At 39.5% G+C, this 16,203-nt stretch overlaps 1 protein-coding gene across 1 annotated transcript in view; it reads right to left on the minus strand.

Annotated features, from left to right (window-relative positions):
- Window positions 1-2,490: 2,490 nt before the first annotated feature.
- The window catches only part of LOC102267793 (disintegrin and metalloproteinase domain-containing protein 18), a 108,282-nt gene continuing 94,569 nt past the window's right edge, over window positions 2,491-16,203 (minus strand). The window contains exons 18-20 of the mRNA XM_070364105.1: window positions 15,360-15,474; window positions 7,156-7,312; window positions 2,491-2,533 (exon numbers count right to left, since the gene is read on the minus strand). Of these exons, the coding sequence (XP_070220206.1) occupies window positions 2,491-2,533; window positions 7,156-7,312; window positions 15,360-15,474 (315 nt within the window). The remainder of the gene's footprint in view (window positions 2,534-7,155; window positions 7,313-15,359; window positions 15,475-16,203) is intronic.

A 16,203-nucleotide genomic window follows, 5' to 3' on the forward strand; every position in this document is an offset into this window, starting at 1 on the left:
TTTTTTTTTACAGTGGCTAGCCTGTTGATCCTACCAAGATGACTATTCAAGAAGGTTTATGAAACTATCTGCTATGCTTAGTCGCTCAGTTGTGTCCAAGTCTTTGCAATCCCCTGGACTCTAGCCTGCCAGACACTTCTGTCCATAGGAATTTTCCAGGCATGAATACTAGAGTGGGTTGCCATGCCTTCCTCCAGGGGATCTTCCTAACCTAGGGATCGAACCCAGGTCTCCAGTATTGGAGGCAGATTCTTTACTGTCTAGCCACCAAGGAAGCCCATGAAACTATCTACATGTCTAAAATGTGTTACACTATGTTACATATAAGATTTCCAACAGTTAGGGAAAATAATGTCAGAGCTATATTATCATAAAAATAATCATAACTCTACCCATAAGAGATAAAGTCAATTGCAATTCTCATACATGCTCATTAAAAATATATATGCATGTGTGTATGCATGTCTCTAAAACTTCAGTCTCCTTCAAATTTACTGTCTTTAGAAAATGAGGTGGCCATTCACCTTCTTAACAAGTCTCTGTACTGTCTACAATTCATTTTACAATGTACATAATGCACGTTTTACTATGTTAATCGAATAAAAAATAACATTACAAAGATCTATATATGCACATGTGTGTAAATACAGGCATGAAGATATTCTTTATATATTGTCCTTTTAAAATCATGCTACAACATAAATATTGGTATGGCCTCTCTTACATAGAAGGCATTTTTAAATGTACATCTTTTATAGAAAACAATCTGGTAGACTGTAGATGCCTTTTTGTGTGACAAGAACTCAAGGCATCTTTTCCCTCTGAGTCTATTTCATAACGTTCATCTATTACTTGAGAAATGAAAACAATGTCATTAGAAGACGAAATTTCAACAAGGGATATGCATGCATTGATTTGGGTCTTGCATTCTAGTAAAAAAACAAACAAACAAACAAAACATATTTTTTAAGTTATCTCAACTACATGCGTTTTTGAAATTCCACTGTCAATATCTGTCCCAGTCTTCTGTGGCACTGTAATTTGTAGAAGTGATGTTTGAGTCTGCAGTAAGGAAGAGAGGAGTGAGCATCCCCCAGTTCAGAATTCATTCTTATTTGTCCTTTCCTATCACATCACTTGTGGATCTTCCAAGCCCCAGTGGGCGTGCGCACACACACACATACACACACACATACGCCAAAAATCATACTGTGTAGGGTTTTAAGAAGAGGTCCCCAGGACCCCATCCAGGATCCTCTCCCTACCCCCAACCCCACCCCATCTCCCTGGAAGACCTGTGTCCCCGTCAACTATCCCAGTCCTGCTCTGAGCCCTCTGACCAGCGGGCCTTGCAGAACCCTGAAACTGAGCAGGACTCCAACCAAGCCCGGGATCTCAGCCTGACCTGGGCTTCTGGGGCCAGGAGGGCAATGCCCTCCACCCGCGCCAAGGGACACTGTGACGATGGGCCCCCTTCCTATCCGGCAGGGTCCTCACTTACCATGGCCCACGGAGGCCAGCCGGCCCAGCCCTGTGAGGACTAGCAGGAGAGATAACATTGCGTGACCCGCCTCACCTCAGGGAAGGCGGTTGACTGGAGATGACTCTCGGGGTTCACCAAGCGCGGGGAGTGGGGATTGGGAGCAGGACCTGGGAGGGGCGGGGCTGGCTCTGAGGGGCGGGGCTGAGGCGGAGGGGCGGGATGAAACTAGGGGGCGGGGCGGCAGTGAAAAGAGGAGGGGAGGGGCTGAGGCGGGGTGAGACTGGAGGGCGGGACAGGAGAGGGGAGGAGCATGCCTCAGGGGCTGGCCTGGGGCAAGCTGGGCAGGCAGGTGGAGAAGGCAGGTCTGTTGGCGGGTTGAATGGAGTGAGGGATGGAAGTGCAGCTGTGCATTGGGCCTCTCCCCAGCTTGGGAACCAGGATTTGCGGCCCACTGGAGGGGTCCACCAGCGGCTAGGTGTATTTGGGAGTCACAAGGAGACTGTTTTGAACTGTGGTGTTGGAGAAGACTCTTGAGAGTCCCTTGGACTGCAAGGAGATCCAACCAGTCCATCCTAAAGGAAGTCAGTCCTGAATATTCATTGGAAGGACCGATGCTAAAGCTGAAACTCCAATACTTTGGCCACCTGATACAAAGAACTGACTCCTTGGAAAAGACCTTGATGCTGAGAAAGATTGAAGGTAGGAGGACAAGGGGACAACAGAGAGTGAGATGGCTGGATAGCATCACCGACTCGATGGACATGAGTTTGAGTAAACTCCGGGAGTTGGTGATGGACAGGGAGGCCTGGCGTGCTGCAGTCCATGGGGTCGCAAAGAGTTGGACACGACTGAGCAACTGAACTGAACTGAAGGAAGACTTCTTCCTGCCCAAGTGCACTTTATTTTCAAAAATTTGACATTTTCAGTGTATTTAGGGATAGCATAAGGGTTACAAAACACTTTCTCCTCTTCATGTAAGCATTTTGTTGGTGAAGAGCTTAGCTATATTAGTAGTCCATGTCATAGCGTTCTGGTACAATGGCTGAATGACTAGGGAAAGAAAAAGAAAATACAAATTTATAATCTGTTTAGTAGTAGACAGTTTCATACTTTAACTATATCTACTGTCAGATTTCTCTTTTAAGTCTCAGATCAAAACAGGCACTCAAAGGAACAGAGAGAGTGAAAAATAAAGAATCAACGGATTCCAGTTGTACAAGTTACATTTAGAAAAGGCAGAGGAGCCAGAGATAAAATTGCCAACATCCGTTGTATCATAGAAAAAGCAAGAGAATTCCAGAAAAACATCTACTTCTGCTTCATTGACTACCCTAAACCCTTTGACTGTGTGGATCACAACAAACTGTGGAAATTCTTAAACAGATGGGAATACTAGGCCACTTTACCTGCCTCCTGAGAAACCTGTATGCAGGTCAAGAAGCAACAGTTAGAAATGGACATGGAACAACAGACTGATTCAAAATTGGGAAAGGAGTACGTCAAAGCTGTATATTGTCACCCTGCTTATTTAACTTATATGCAGAGTACATCATGAGAAATACCAGGCTGGATGAATCAAAGCTGGAATCAAGATTGCTGAGAGAAATATCAATAACCTCAGATATGCAGATAACACCACCCTTATGGCAGGAACCAAAGAAGAACTAAAGAGCCTCTTGATTAGGGTGAAAGAGGAAAGTGTAAAAGCTGACTTAGAACTCAACATTCAAAAAACTAAGATTATGGCAGCCGGCCCCATTACTTTTTGCCAAATAGATGGGAAAAGTCTGGAAAAAGTGGCAGATTTTATTTTCTTAGGCTCCAAAATCACTGCAGACAGAGACTGCAGCCACAAAATTATAAAAAGCTTTCTCCTTGGAAGGAAAGCTATGAGAAACCTAGACAGCATATTAAAAAGCAGAGACATCACTTTGCTGACAAAGGTCATATAATCAAAACTGTTTTTTCCGGTAGTCATGTACGGATGTGAGAGTTGGACCATAAAGAAGGCTGTTTTGTGCAGTCACTCAGTCGTGTCCACCTCTTTGTGACGCCATGGACTGCAGCACACGAGGCTTCCCTGTCTTTCACTATCTCCTGGAGCTTGCTCAAACTCATGTCCATTGAGCCAGTGATGCCATCCAACCATCTTATCCTCTGTCATGCCTTCTCCTCCTGCCTTTAATCTTTCCCAGCATCAGGGTCTTTTCTAATGAGTCAGCTCTTCACATCAGGTGGCCAAAGTATTGGAGCTTCAGCTTCAGCATCAGTCTAAAGAGGGCTGAGCACTGAAGAATAGATACTTTTGAAATGTGGTTCTGTAGAAGACTCTTGAGAGTCCCTTGGATTACAAGGAGATCAAACCAATCAATTCTAAAGGAAATTAACCCTGAATATTCACTGGAAGGACTGATGCTGAAGCTGAAGCTCCAATGCTTTGGCCACCTGATACGAAGAGCAGACCATTGGAGAAGACACTCATGCTGGAAAGATTTAGGGCAGGAGGATAAGAAAGCAACAGTGGATGAGATGGTTGGATAGCATCATCAGCTCAGTGGACATGAGCTTGAGCAAACTCTGGGAGATGGTGAAGGACAGGGAAACCCGGCATACTGCAGTCCATGGGGTCACAAACAGTAAGACACAATTTAGTGACTGAACAACAACAAATGTATGTGTTTATATATGAATACATATTTATATGTGTAAATATATAGCTTTATATTTATTACTTTACTGCTGATTTATCATTTAAGTATGAGGCAAAATAATTACAGCTATGAAATGATTGAAAATAATAAAAATTCATTTATTTAGTTTTGTATACTTTTGGTTCTTTGAAAAATCCATGGTTTAGAAAGACTAAATAGAATATTTCCAGCCACTACAGAGTAAAGAATATGCCTGCCAATGCAGGAGATGTGGGTTCGATCCCTGGGTCAGGAAGATCCCCTGGAGAAGGAAATGGCTACCCACTTCATTATTTTTCCCAGAGAAATCCTATGGACAGAAGTGCCTAGTGGGCCACAGTCCATGGGGTTGCAAAAGAGTCAGACATGACATAGCTTATTTAATCTGTGGCATGTGGAAAAGATAACACATCTTTCCTTTAGGTAAACTTATTTGCAAATGTGGATAAAAAGAATCACATTCTAGTATTTGAAACTTGGAAAAAGATACATAGCAGGAAAAAAAAAACTTTACCCTATAAATAAGAAGATTCACTTAATATTAAAATATTAAATATTTTAAATTTTTAATATTTAAAATATTAAAATAAGAAATATCTAATTTCCTTCATTCAAAATTAGACCTACATATATATGTTCAAGATTTTCAATAAAGGTGCAAAGGCATTTTAATGAATATATTTCTTTCAACAAATGATGCTGGACTATTTGGCATACATTTGCAAAAATACAAACTTTATCACATATGTCATACTTTCAAATTTTACTTCAAATTTTGCACAAAAACTGCCTCAAAATGAATCATAGGTCTAAATATGCATTGCAAAGCTATAAATCTTCAAGATGAAAGCATAGGAGAAAACCTGAGTGACCTTGGGTTTGGTGGTAAGTTTTTAAATATAACAGCAAAAGCATAATCCAAGATGGAAAACAATGATAAAATTTAAAAATGTTTCCTCAGCAAAATATACTGTGATTTGAATGAAAATATGACACATATCTGAAGAAAAAAAGCCCTCAATTTTTATCTGATAAAAGGAGAAGAGGGCAGCAGAGGATGAGATGGTTAGATAGCATCACTAACTCAATGGAAATGAATTTCAGCAAATTCCAGGAGTTAGTGGGGAACAGAGGAAACCAGGTTTTGCTACAGTTTGCTACAGTTGATAGGGTTGCAAAAATTCAGACCACCCGGCTACAACAAATATGTGATAAAGGACTTATCTGCAGGATATCTAAGGACAATTGTGTGTATACATGTGTTGTACACATATATCAGACTCATATATCTGTCTGTTGTGAGGTTCTAGAAGCAATGAAACCCAAATAGCAAGGAGCAAACCTAGCATCTAGGTCTATAATATTGTTTTCCAATAAAAGAAACCAACAATCCTTGTAGAAAAGGCTGCTTCTAGGGCTGTGACAAGGAATATACAAGATAATTCTGAAACACCCTTTATAGAGCCTGAAAGTGGAGAACTACTCAAAACCAAAAACATACGGGGCACATTTAGCTGCCTTTTTTTTTTTTTAAATAGATTTAAGTATAAAAAGAGAGAAAAATAATCTAACAGGTGTTTTCATGTTCTCAGGAAATACCTGACAAACACTACTTCCTCCAAGTTATCAAGATTGATATTATCAGTTCATAGCATTTGTCTTTGATGTGATGTGATGAGAATGATGTTCCAGCTCTGTGAACTTATTACCTAAACCCACAGCCCTAGCCTAATGCATGATGGAAATAAATATATGGCTATAAGATAAAACAATTTTTCCCATCTGGTAAAAATTATGTATTCAAAAGCTCCAGTATATACTTATAGAATAAACAAAGATGGAAGGCTTAATGGTACACATCCCAGGTCTGGTGGGAGAGTTTGTAAAGGAACAGTCATTAAGGATGGGACAGCATGAATTTTTAGATATGGAGCTGTATTCAGCATGTACATTACACAGGTTCCCTCAACATTACCTGTCAAGGCTTTCTTTGAATTCTCTTTTTTTCTTTTCCTCTGTAAAGTCTCATGATGGCCGATTGAGTCACTTTCTCTTTCAGTGAATATGATCCAACATTTCCCTAAATGATATACATGTGATGTGTGTATAATTGAGTATGTCTTCATAAAATGGGCTTCCCTGGTGGCTCAGATGGTAAAGAATCTGCCTGCAATGTGGGGGATCTGGGTACAATCCCTGGGTCAGGAAGATCCCCTGGAGGAGGGCATGGCAACCGACTCCAGTATTCTTGCCTGGAGAATCCTATGGACAGAGGAGCCTGGCAGACTACAGCCCACAGGGTCACAAAGAGTCAGACAGGACTGAGCGACTAAGCACAACACACAATATTAGTTTTCAAAGAAAATGTCACTTTGAGGCTAAAATCCTCATTCATGCTGTCACATATTGGGATTAATATAAAGGTTTCTTGCCTTCAATGAGTTAAAGAGTTAGGTCATCAGAAAGGAAGATGGAAAAAAGTAAGAATATCATGCACAGGTTTATAAGAAACAGTGCCTAATTTCAGAGGAATTCTGCAGAGATTTTTTTAACAACATTTGAGACTACTAAAGAGATAAAAATATTTTGAGGTTCAAGGATTTATTAATGACATTTTTAATATAAATTCTAAATTGGATAAAAAGGATTTCTCTGAAGGAAACAAACACTGCTACTTAATTTAGATCTACTTAGGAACTTAAAATGATATACCAAATATAGTTTTCTCATATTAAGTCCCTACTACACTGTGGAATATTCATCAGGAAAACAGTTCTAGAGCAGTCAAAATTTTGATTTGTCTTAATATGCTAATAATGAACTATTGGGAAAACAGAATGGATAAAAGGACATTTGTTTACATTTTAAAATAGCACACATTTCATAATAAATATAACAAATATTATATAATTATGAATTTATGACACTGGTTAATGACTAGCACAATTTGAGATACTAAATTATTTGCAAAATCTTACTTACCCCTCATGTTCCACACTCTCTTTGTTGCATGATTTTCTCATTTCATTTCGCTTCATGATCATAATGGTGAAAATTATGAAAAAGGGCAGAAAAATGTAGAAACTTAAAATAAGCCAGTTCTGATGTGTATTGTAGCCTTTTTTAGTAAACGTTGTATCTGGAAGTGAAACACAGAAATAAGTGGATATTCACTGAATGTTTGAATAAATTTCTATTTATCTCACTTTAATCATATGCATCCTGGAGGAGGGAATGGCAACTCACTGCAGTATTCTTGCGTGGAAAATTCCATGGACAGAGGAACCTGGCGGGCTTAAGTCCATGGGGTTGCAAAGAGTTGGACAGCAATCATATGCATACATGTAAAATCATATACATAATTGAAAGTTTAAGACCTTGTAAACTGTCATATATGAGAAAATAAAAGGGCATTTAAGCTCATACCCAAAACAATTGAATATTTTTCATAGGCTTACTCAGTTCAGTCAGTTCATTCACTCAGTTGTGTCCACTCTTTGCGACCCCATGGACTGCAGCATACCAGGCCTCCCTGTCCATCAACAACTCCTGGAGCTTGCTCAAACTCATATCCATCGAGTCAGTGATGCCATCCAACCATCTCATCCTCTGTTGTCCGCTTCTCCTCCCGCCTTCTATCTTTCCCAGCATCAGGGTTTTTTCCCAATTAGTCAGTTCTTCGCATCAGGTGACCAAAGTATTGGAGGCTTACTAATCATCTTTTATGCATATTTTAAAAATATTATGATACTGTATTTGCAGTTTGAAGTCTGTTTACTACACTCATCTTATTTATTTATTTTAAAGGTGGCATATTAGTAGGGGTTAAGTTAAAAATTTAGCAATATGCTGTGAAAAGCCCCCATCCACTACCTTGCCAAGTCACATAGTTTTGCTCCTCAAAGGAAACCATTTTTAAATGACTATGTTTCTCCATCCAGTATTTATATTTTATACATGTGAATAAAATCCATTTCTATACCCATACTTGTGTCTGTATCTACCTATATGTAATGTGTGTGTGGTGTGTATTTTTTCCCTCTTGTTGACAGTCAACAATATAGTATGCCCTTTTGCTGTCTTAAAAAATTCAAATATTACACAATTCCCAAAAGTACACATGGAGAAGGCAATGACACCCCACTCCAGTACTCTTGCCTGGAAAATCCAATGGACAGAGGAGCCTGGAAGGCTGCAGTCCATGGGGTCGCTGAGGGTCGGACACGACTGAGCGACTTCACTTTCACTTTTCACTTTCATGCATTGGAGAAGGAAATGGCAACCCACTCCAGTGTTCTTGCCTGGAGGATCCCAGGGACGGCGGAGCCTGGTGGGCTGCCGTCTATGGGGTTGCACAGAGTTGACGCGACTGAAGTGACTTAGCAGCAGCAGCAGCAAAAGTACACAATAAATAAATATATTGGCAAATAATTAGAAAAATAATCCAGATCTCAAGACATACTCTGCTAGAGTCTCAAAAGTACACACCAGGAAATTTTCTAATCATAATTCTGTTTTCCAATTAAAATAAATAAATTTATATTTTAAAAAACAAAAACAAAAAAAAAAGATATTGCTTTTCTCCATTACTATTTAGTTAGTAGATTTTTTACAGAAATGTAACAATACTAACAGACATGCATTCACGTCATCATTTTATAGCTCAGAGAATTTTCTAAATTGAACACATCTATGTAACCAGCACCAAATCCAAGAAAAGTAATATTACCAGCATCTCACTACCTCTAATCTACTTTCTTTCAGCCACCATCCATGGAAAATCACTAATCCATGGATCATTTTTGACAGATTATAACGGAGAAGGAAATGGCAACCCACTCCAGTGTTCTTGCTTGGAGAATCCCAGGGATGGGGGAGCCTGGTGGGCTGCTGTCTATGGGGTCGCACAGAGTCGGACATGACTGAAATGACTTAGCAGCAGCAAACCAAACATTTGTAACTTTTCCAGTGGTTTTCCTAAGTGGTTGTAGGAATTACATTCACACTAGCAATGAATGAGAGTCTTGGTATAGCTTGTATTTTCCTTCTTTTATTATATAGTTATTCTTGTGAAGAACTGACTCATTTGAAAAGATCGGGATGTTGGGAAAGATTGAAGGCAGGAGGAGAAGTGGACGAGAGTATGAGATGGTTGGATGGCATCACCGACTCAATGGACATGATTTTGAGTAAACTCCAGGAGTTGGTGATGGACAGGGAGGCCTGGTGTGCTGCAATTCATAGGGTCGCAAAGAGTCGGACACTACTCAGCAACTGAACTGAACTGAACTGATTCTTCGTATATGATGAAATGTGAACACTATAACTGTACAATGGATAAGATAGAGCAAATGAGGCATGCACTTAAAAGATTATTTTCTGTTTTGGTTGTTATGGATTTTCTTCAATTAATGTAAAATTCTTATCAGTATTGGTAGGGAAAATAAGTTTAATGTCTGAGATTTGACAACAAAATAGTGTGACTCTTGTATTTGATGTCATTTAAATTTTGTGATTTTTTAACAGATTTACTGTTATTTTAGATGAAAATACATGAATCTATTTGAGATGTATATTATATGTTGTATATATATATATATATGTTTATATCTATAAAACCACCACATCAGTCAAAAGACAGTTGACTCCTGAACGTTGCAGGGTTGGGGGATCCACTCCAAGCAGTCTAAACACTCATGTTGAACTTTAGCGTTGGTCCTCCATATCTGAGGTCTCTCTGCAGTACAGGTTCCACCATATCTGCAGCTGCTCACCCATGGATTTAGTCTACTTCTGATGCTACACTACTGTGGTATTTATTGAAATAAAATCTGTGTACAAGTGGATGCACTTGTTGTTCAGTCGCCAAGTTGTGTCTGAGTCTTTGCAACCTCATGGACTGCAGCATGCGAGACATCCCTGTTAATGCACAGAGAAGTTCAAATCCATGTAGTCCAAGGCTCAACTGGAGTGAATACATCCATCACCCACAAGTTTCTTCTTGCCCATATAATGCTGCTTTGCTGCCACTCCCAACACAAGCAACCAAATCAGCATTCTCTATTAGTTTAGGTGTTCTACAATTTAATATAAATAAAGTCACACAGTCTGTATTCATTTTAATCTTGCTTTTTTCACACAGCAGAAATGTTGACATCCATCCACATTGGTATTTTTAACAGTGGCTCATTCCTTTTTATTGTTCAATAGTATGCTGTTTTTTGAATATACCACACGTTGTTGATCCATCACCTGTTGATTTGTCTTTGGGTTGTTTTCAAATCGTATCTATTACATGTAAAGCTGTTATGAACGTTTGTGTACAAAGTTTTGTAGGGGTGAAGGCATTCTATTATCTTGGTTAAGCAGTAAAGTGACTGCATTACATGATAGGTGAAAGAAGCCAAGGGCTTCCCTGGAGCCTCAGTGATAAATTCACCTGCCAGTGCAGGAGACACGGGTTCCAGCCCTGATCCAGGAAGATCCCATATGCCAAGGAACAACTAAGCCCATGTGCTCTAGAGCTGGGGAGCCGCAACTACTGAGGCCCTCAGGCCCTAGAGCCTGTGCTCTGCAGCGAGAAGTCACTGCAGTGAGAAGCCCTCACGCCACAACTATTGAGTAGCCCCTGCTCACTCTGACTAGAAAAACCCCGTGCAGCGATGAAGACCCAGCACAGTCAAAGATAAATAATAAATAAATAAGATTCTTTTAAGAAGAAGCTGAAACTGTACAATTTTACATTTCAACAATAGTGTATGAGACACTATCCTCCCATTTTGGCAAAACTTCATGTAGTTAGTCTTTAAAATTTAAATAAATTTTAAAAGAATGTAACAGTAATTGTGTAATTGTGATTTTAGTGTACATTTCTTTGATGAACAATGACATTGGGCATCTTTACATGTGCTTATCTATCATCTATATATCTTCTTTGATAAAGTATCCATATTTTTCCCATCTTTATTGGGCTGTTTGTTTTCCATTATTAATTGTCAAAGATTATATTGTGAATATAAAATTTGTATATATTCAGAATATAAATACTTTGTTAGTTATATACCTAACTCTAGTTATATACAAAACTCTTCAAGAGTTTTGAAGAGCAAAAGCTTTTCATTGTGATGATATCCAAATTTTCACCTTTCCTCCTTAGAATGTGCTTTTGGTATCACATGTTAAAAAAAATAATCATTTAATCCAAAGGCACTTAGGTTTTCTCATATTTTCTCTTCTGGAAGTTTTATACGTTTAGGCTTCACATTTTGGTGTGTGATCCACTTTGAGTGAATTTTTACACGTGATGTACAGAATTCTTTTTTTCTGCATGTGAGTATATAATTGTTCCAGCACTTTTTGCTGAAAAAGTTATCCATTATTCACTGATTTGCTTTGCACTTTATGGAAAATTAGTTTTCCATGCATCTGTGGCTCTACTTCCAGTGATTTATTCTGTTCCATTGATCTACATGTCTATGTTAAAATCAATGTTACACTGCATTGATTATTGTAACTTTATAGAAAGTTCTGTAATTGGGTGATGTATTTTATCTAACATCACTCTGTCTCAAAGTTATTTTGACAACACTAGTCCTTTTGAAATTCTGTATAAAGTTTATAATCAGCTTGTCAATTTCTGCAAATGAACCTGATGGATGACTTGCAACGGGATTTTCCTGAGTGTATAGATAAATCCGGGGAGAACTGACCTTGTAACAAGTGTTTTCCAAACTCTGAACATAAATGTCTCTTCAGTTACTTAAATTTTCTTTAATTTATCTCAGCAATGGTTTGAAGTTTTCAGTGTACAAATCATGTACTTTTCCACTGAATTTATTTCTAAGTATTTTGTTTTTTATGCTGTCATGAATAAAATTGCTTCCTTAATGTCATTGTTGGATTGTCTCTTTTTAGTTTGTAGATATACAATTGTTTTTTGTATATTGATCTCATTTTCTTCCACCTTACTCTTTAGGTTTTGGTGACTCATTAGGATTTTTTCATATAGGATCATATTACTGTACAGAAACACTGATTTTCTTTTTAATCCATATGCTTTGGGGGGAAGGATATACTGACCAAACCCTCTGATATAAGTGGAAGTAATCTGCAGAGGCTTCCCTGGTGCCTCAGTGTAAAGAATCTGCCTGCTAATGAAGGAGACACAGGTTCTATCCCTGGGTGGGGAAGAACCCCTGAAGAAGGAAATGGCAACCCATTCCAGTATTCTTGCCCAGGAAATCTCACAGACAGAGAAGTTTGGTGGGCCACAGTCCATGGGGTCACAAATAGTGGGACACGACTCAGCAACTGACTGGTAAAACAACAACCTATAGCCACAGGTGAATGTATGGCCAGCTAGCCTTTCCTTTCCCCTGCCTTCCTTCCCGGCCACACACTGCTGTTTGTGGACAGAGTCAGGTCCTGCCTTCCATCACTGGTCAATGTTACCGTGTCCACCTGTGAATAGCCCCTGCAGTCATGCACTTGTATGTTCCCAGCCTGACTCGTCTCTGGCTTCCACTGCATGTTCTGGGGTGAGCGTCCAGCCACAGAAGAGCATATCAACACCCATGGCCCCTGCAGCTGTTTGTCAGATCCAGATCAGGTTCTGCCTCTCTGACGGGCCCGCACCACCATGCCTACTTGTAACCAGCCCCTGCCTTCAGCTCTGAACCTGCACACCCCCAGCAAGACCTGACCTCCAAGACAGTGCACACACCCAGGGGAGGAAGAGAACAGCTATAGGAGAGCATACACTAGCTGTTAGATCCAGGTCACAATCGGACTTCTGACAGTGGTGGGCATCATTGTGCCTACCTGGAGCTAGCCTGTCCGATTGTGCACTGGCATGCCCCAGAACTCAATTTCCACACCTCATCACTGATTTCCCTTGTAGTATGCATTCGCAGAAGTAGAGTGTGAAGCAATAGGAAAGCACACTGACATTCAGGGCCATCGGAACAGCCAGTGAGCCAATACTTGGCTCCAGCCATTGCCACCTACCCCAGCCCTGATCACTACAAACACATCTTCAACTGACATCTGCCACCACCTGGACACCTGCACTTGGGCCCCACAGCCAAGTATATGCATATCACTGTCTCCAGTCACTACCATTGCCTGAACTTGTCCTTAGCTATACTTTTAGACTTTAGGACTATTATCCATTTTGAGTTAATATTTGAAAGTTGTGAGGTCTGTGAGTAGGATAATTCTTTTGCTTATGGGTGTCCAGCTGTTCCACTGAAATGACACAAATACAAGAAAAATTTTACAAATGGATGCATATGAAACAATTTGGGCCATGTAGTCCAATAAGAATAAAATGCTCTCCTCCAATTAAAAATAAATAAATTAATTAAAAAGCAAACTAAAATGTTGATATAGGTAGAAACCAACACAATATCATAAAGCTATTATCCTCCAATAAAAATAAATAAGTTAATTTTTAAAAAAAGAAAACACTCATCAAATACAACTAAAATCTAGGATTTATTTTATTTATTTATTTTTGTTTAATTGCTGTGACTAGGACTTTCAATTTTGTGCTGGATAAAAGTAGTGGGCATAGGCATCCTTGTCTTATTTCTGATCTTAGAGGAAAAGCTTTCAGCTTTTAACTATTGTGTATGATGTGAAGAAAGCTGAGTGCTGAAGAGTTGATGCTTTTGAACTATGGTGTTAGAGAAGACTCTTGAGAGTCCCTTGGACTGCAAGGAGATCCAACCAGTCCATTCTGAAGGCGATCAGCCCTGGGAGTTCTTTGGAAGGAATGATGCTAAAGCTGAAACTCCAGTACTTTGGCCATCTGATGCAAAGAGTTGACTCATTGGAAAAGACTCTGATGCTGGGAGGGATTGGGGGCAGGAAGAGAAGGGGACGACGGAGGATGAGATGGCTGGATGGCATCACTGACTCGATGGACATGAGTCTGAGTGAACTCCGGGAGTTGGTGATGGACAGGGAGGCCTGGCGTGCTGCAATTCATGGGTTCGCAAAGAGTCGGACAAGACTGAGCAACTGAACTGAACTGAACTGAATGATGTTAGTTTTGGGTTTGCCATATGTGGACTCTACCTTGATGAAGTATAGTCACTCTATACCCACACTGCTGACAGTTTTATTTTTTTAAGATTTATTTATCTGTTTTATTTTTGGCTGTGGTGGGTCTTCATTGCTGAGTGCAGGCTTTCCCTAGTTTGTGATGAGCAGTGGCTCCTCTTGGTTGCAGTGTGCGGGTTTCTCACTGAGCTGGCTTCTCTTGTTGTGGAGCTCAGGCTCTAGGGCATATCAATTCAATAGCTGCAGTGGGTGGACTTAGCTGTCCTGTGGCATGTGGAATCCTTCCGGACCAGGGATTGAGCCCATGTCCTCTGCATTGGCAGGTGGATTCTTCCCACAAAGGAAGCCCTATTGAGAGTTTTTATCATAGATGTTGAATCAATGAATAGCAACTTGCCTTCATTCATGGAAACTAGAGAAAGTATAAACTTGTACTTCATCACTCAAAATGTGATTTACTATTATTTCCTAGTAAATACGTATACTTATATTTTGTCATACATTTTTTACATAAATTTCATTCAAAATAAACACCTTATCCTAGACGTGCTTTTTAATAACCTGTAAAGCTTTTAATAACATGGAATGCAAATAATTTGCATGATGTTCACCCATCCATATTTATTTTTTAATTCATGCTATGATGTTTATTAGGGTTTCCCAGGTGGCATTAGTGGTAAAGAACCTGCCTGCCAATGCAGGGTTGGGTTCGATCCCTGGGTTGGGAAGACCCCCTGGAGGAGGAACTGGCAATCCACTCCACTATTCTTGCTTGGAAAATCCCATGAACAGTGGAGCCTGCTGAGCCACAGTTCATAGGCTCACAAAGAGACAGACATGATTGAGGCGACTGAGCACACATGATGTTTATTGAAACTTGAGTACTATATTGTATTTTAGTAACTGAGTTGATTAAAACTGGGTGTCTCTGTGGAAAGCACATTGCAAATGTTATTTAACATTAATTTAATGAAAGCCACTATTCAAAGTAATTCTTTTAGTCACTTGGGAGATCATGAAAGATTTTAGTTAATAGTGTATTTCTTTATTTCATAAAGCATCCTATTTTGATGCTTTATTTTTAAAACATTCTAGAATTTAAAAGTTTAATTTCTACTCACAAGATTTATGATCATATCCATCATCAATACTTCCTCCTGGTGAACCAATGTGTAATTCACAATCTGGAGGTGTATAGTCAGGAATGCAATGACAATTGCCTAAATTATTACATATCTGAAACAGAAAAATGTGTAATTACTATGAATCATGATAGTCTCTGTATGTCATATATACTTACTTTCAAAAGAATAAAATCCCTGATCTTCTAAGTTCGTTGTTGTTCAGTTGCTAAGTTGTTTCCAACTCTTTACCACCCATGAACTGTAGCACAACAGGCTTCTCTGTCCTTCATTATCTCCCTGAGTTTGCTCAAACTCAGGTCCATTGAATCAGTGATGCCATCCAACCATCTCATCCTGTTGCTCCCTTCTCCTCTTGCCCTCAATATATCCCAGCATCAGGTCTTCCAATGAGTCTGCTCTTCCCATCAGGTGGCCAAAGTATTGGAACTTCAGCTTTAGCATCAGTCCTTTCAATGAATGTTCATGGTTTATTTCCTTTAGGATTGACTGGCTTGATCTCCTTGCTGTCCAAGGGACTCTCAAAAGTCTTCTCCAGCACCACAGTTCAAAGGCATCAATTCTTTGGGATTCAGCCTTCTTTATGGTCAACTCTCACATCCATACATGACTACTGGAAAAACCAGAGCTTTGACTATATGGACTTTTGTAGGCAAAGTGATGTCTCTGATTTTTAATATGCTATCTAGATGTGTCATATTTTTTTCCCAAGAAGCATCTTTTAATTTTGTGGTTGCAGTCACTATTCTCAGTGATTGTGCAGTCCAAGAAAATGAAATCTGCCACTGTTTCTACTTTTCCCCCACTGATTTGCCATGAAGTG

The sequence above is a fragment of the Bos mutus genome, chromosome 27 (genome assembly GCF_027580195.1).
Source record: "Bos mutus isolate GX-2022 chromosome 27, NWIPB_WYAK_1.1, whole genome shotgun sequence".
NCBI lineage: Eukaryota > Metazoa > Chordata > Mammalia > Artiodactyla > Bovidae > Bos > Bos mutus.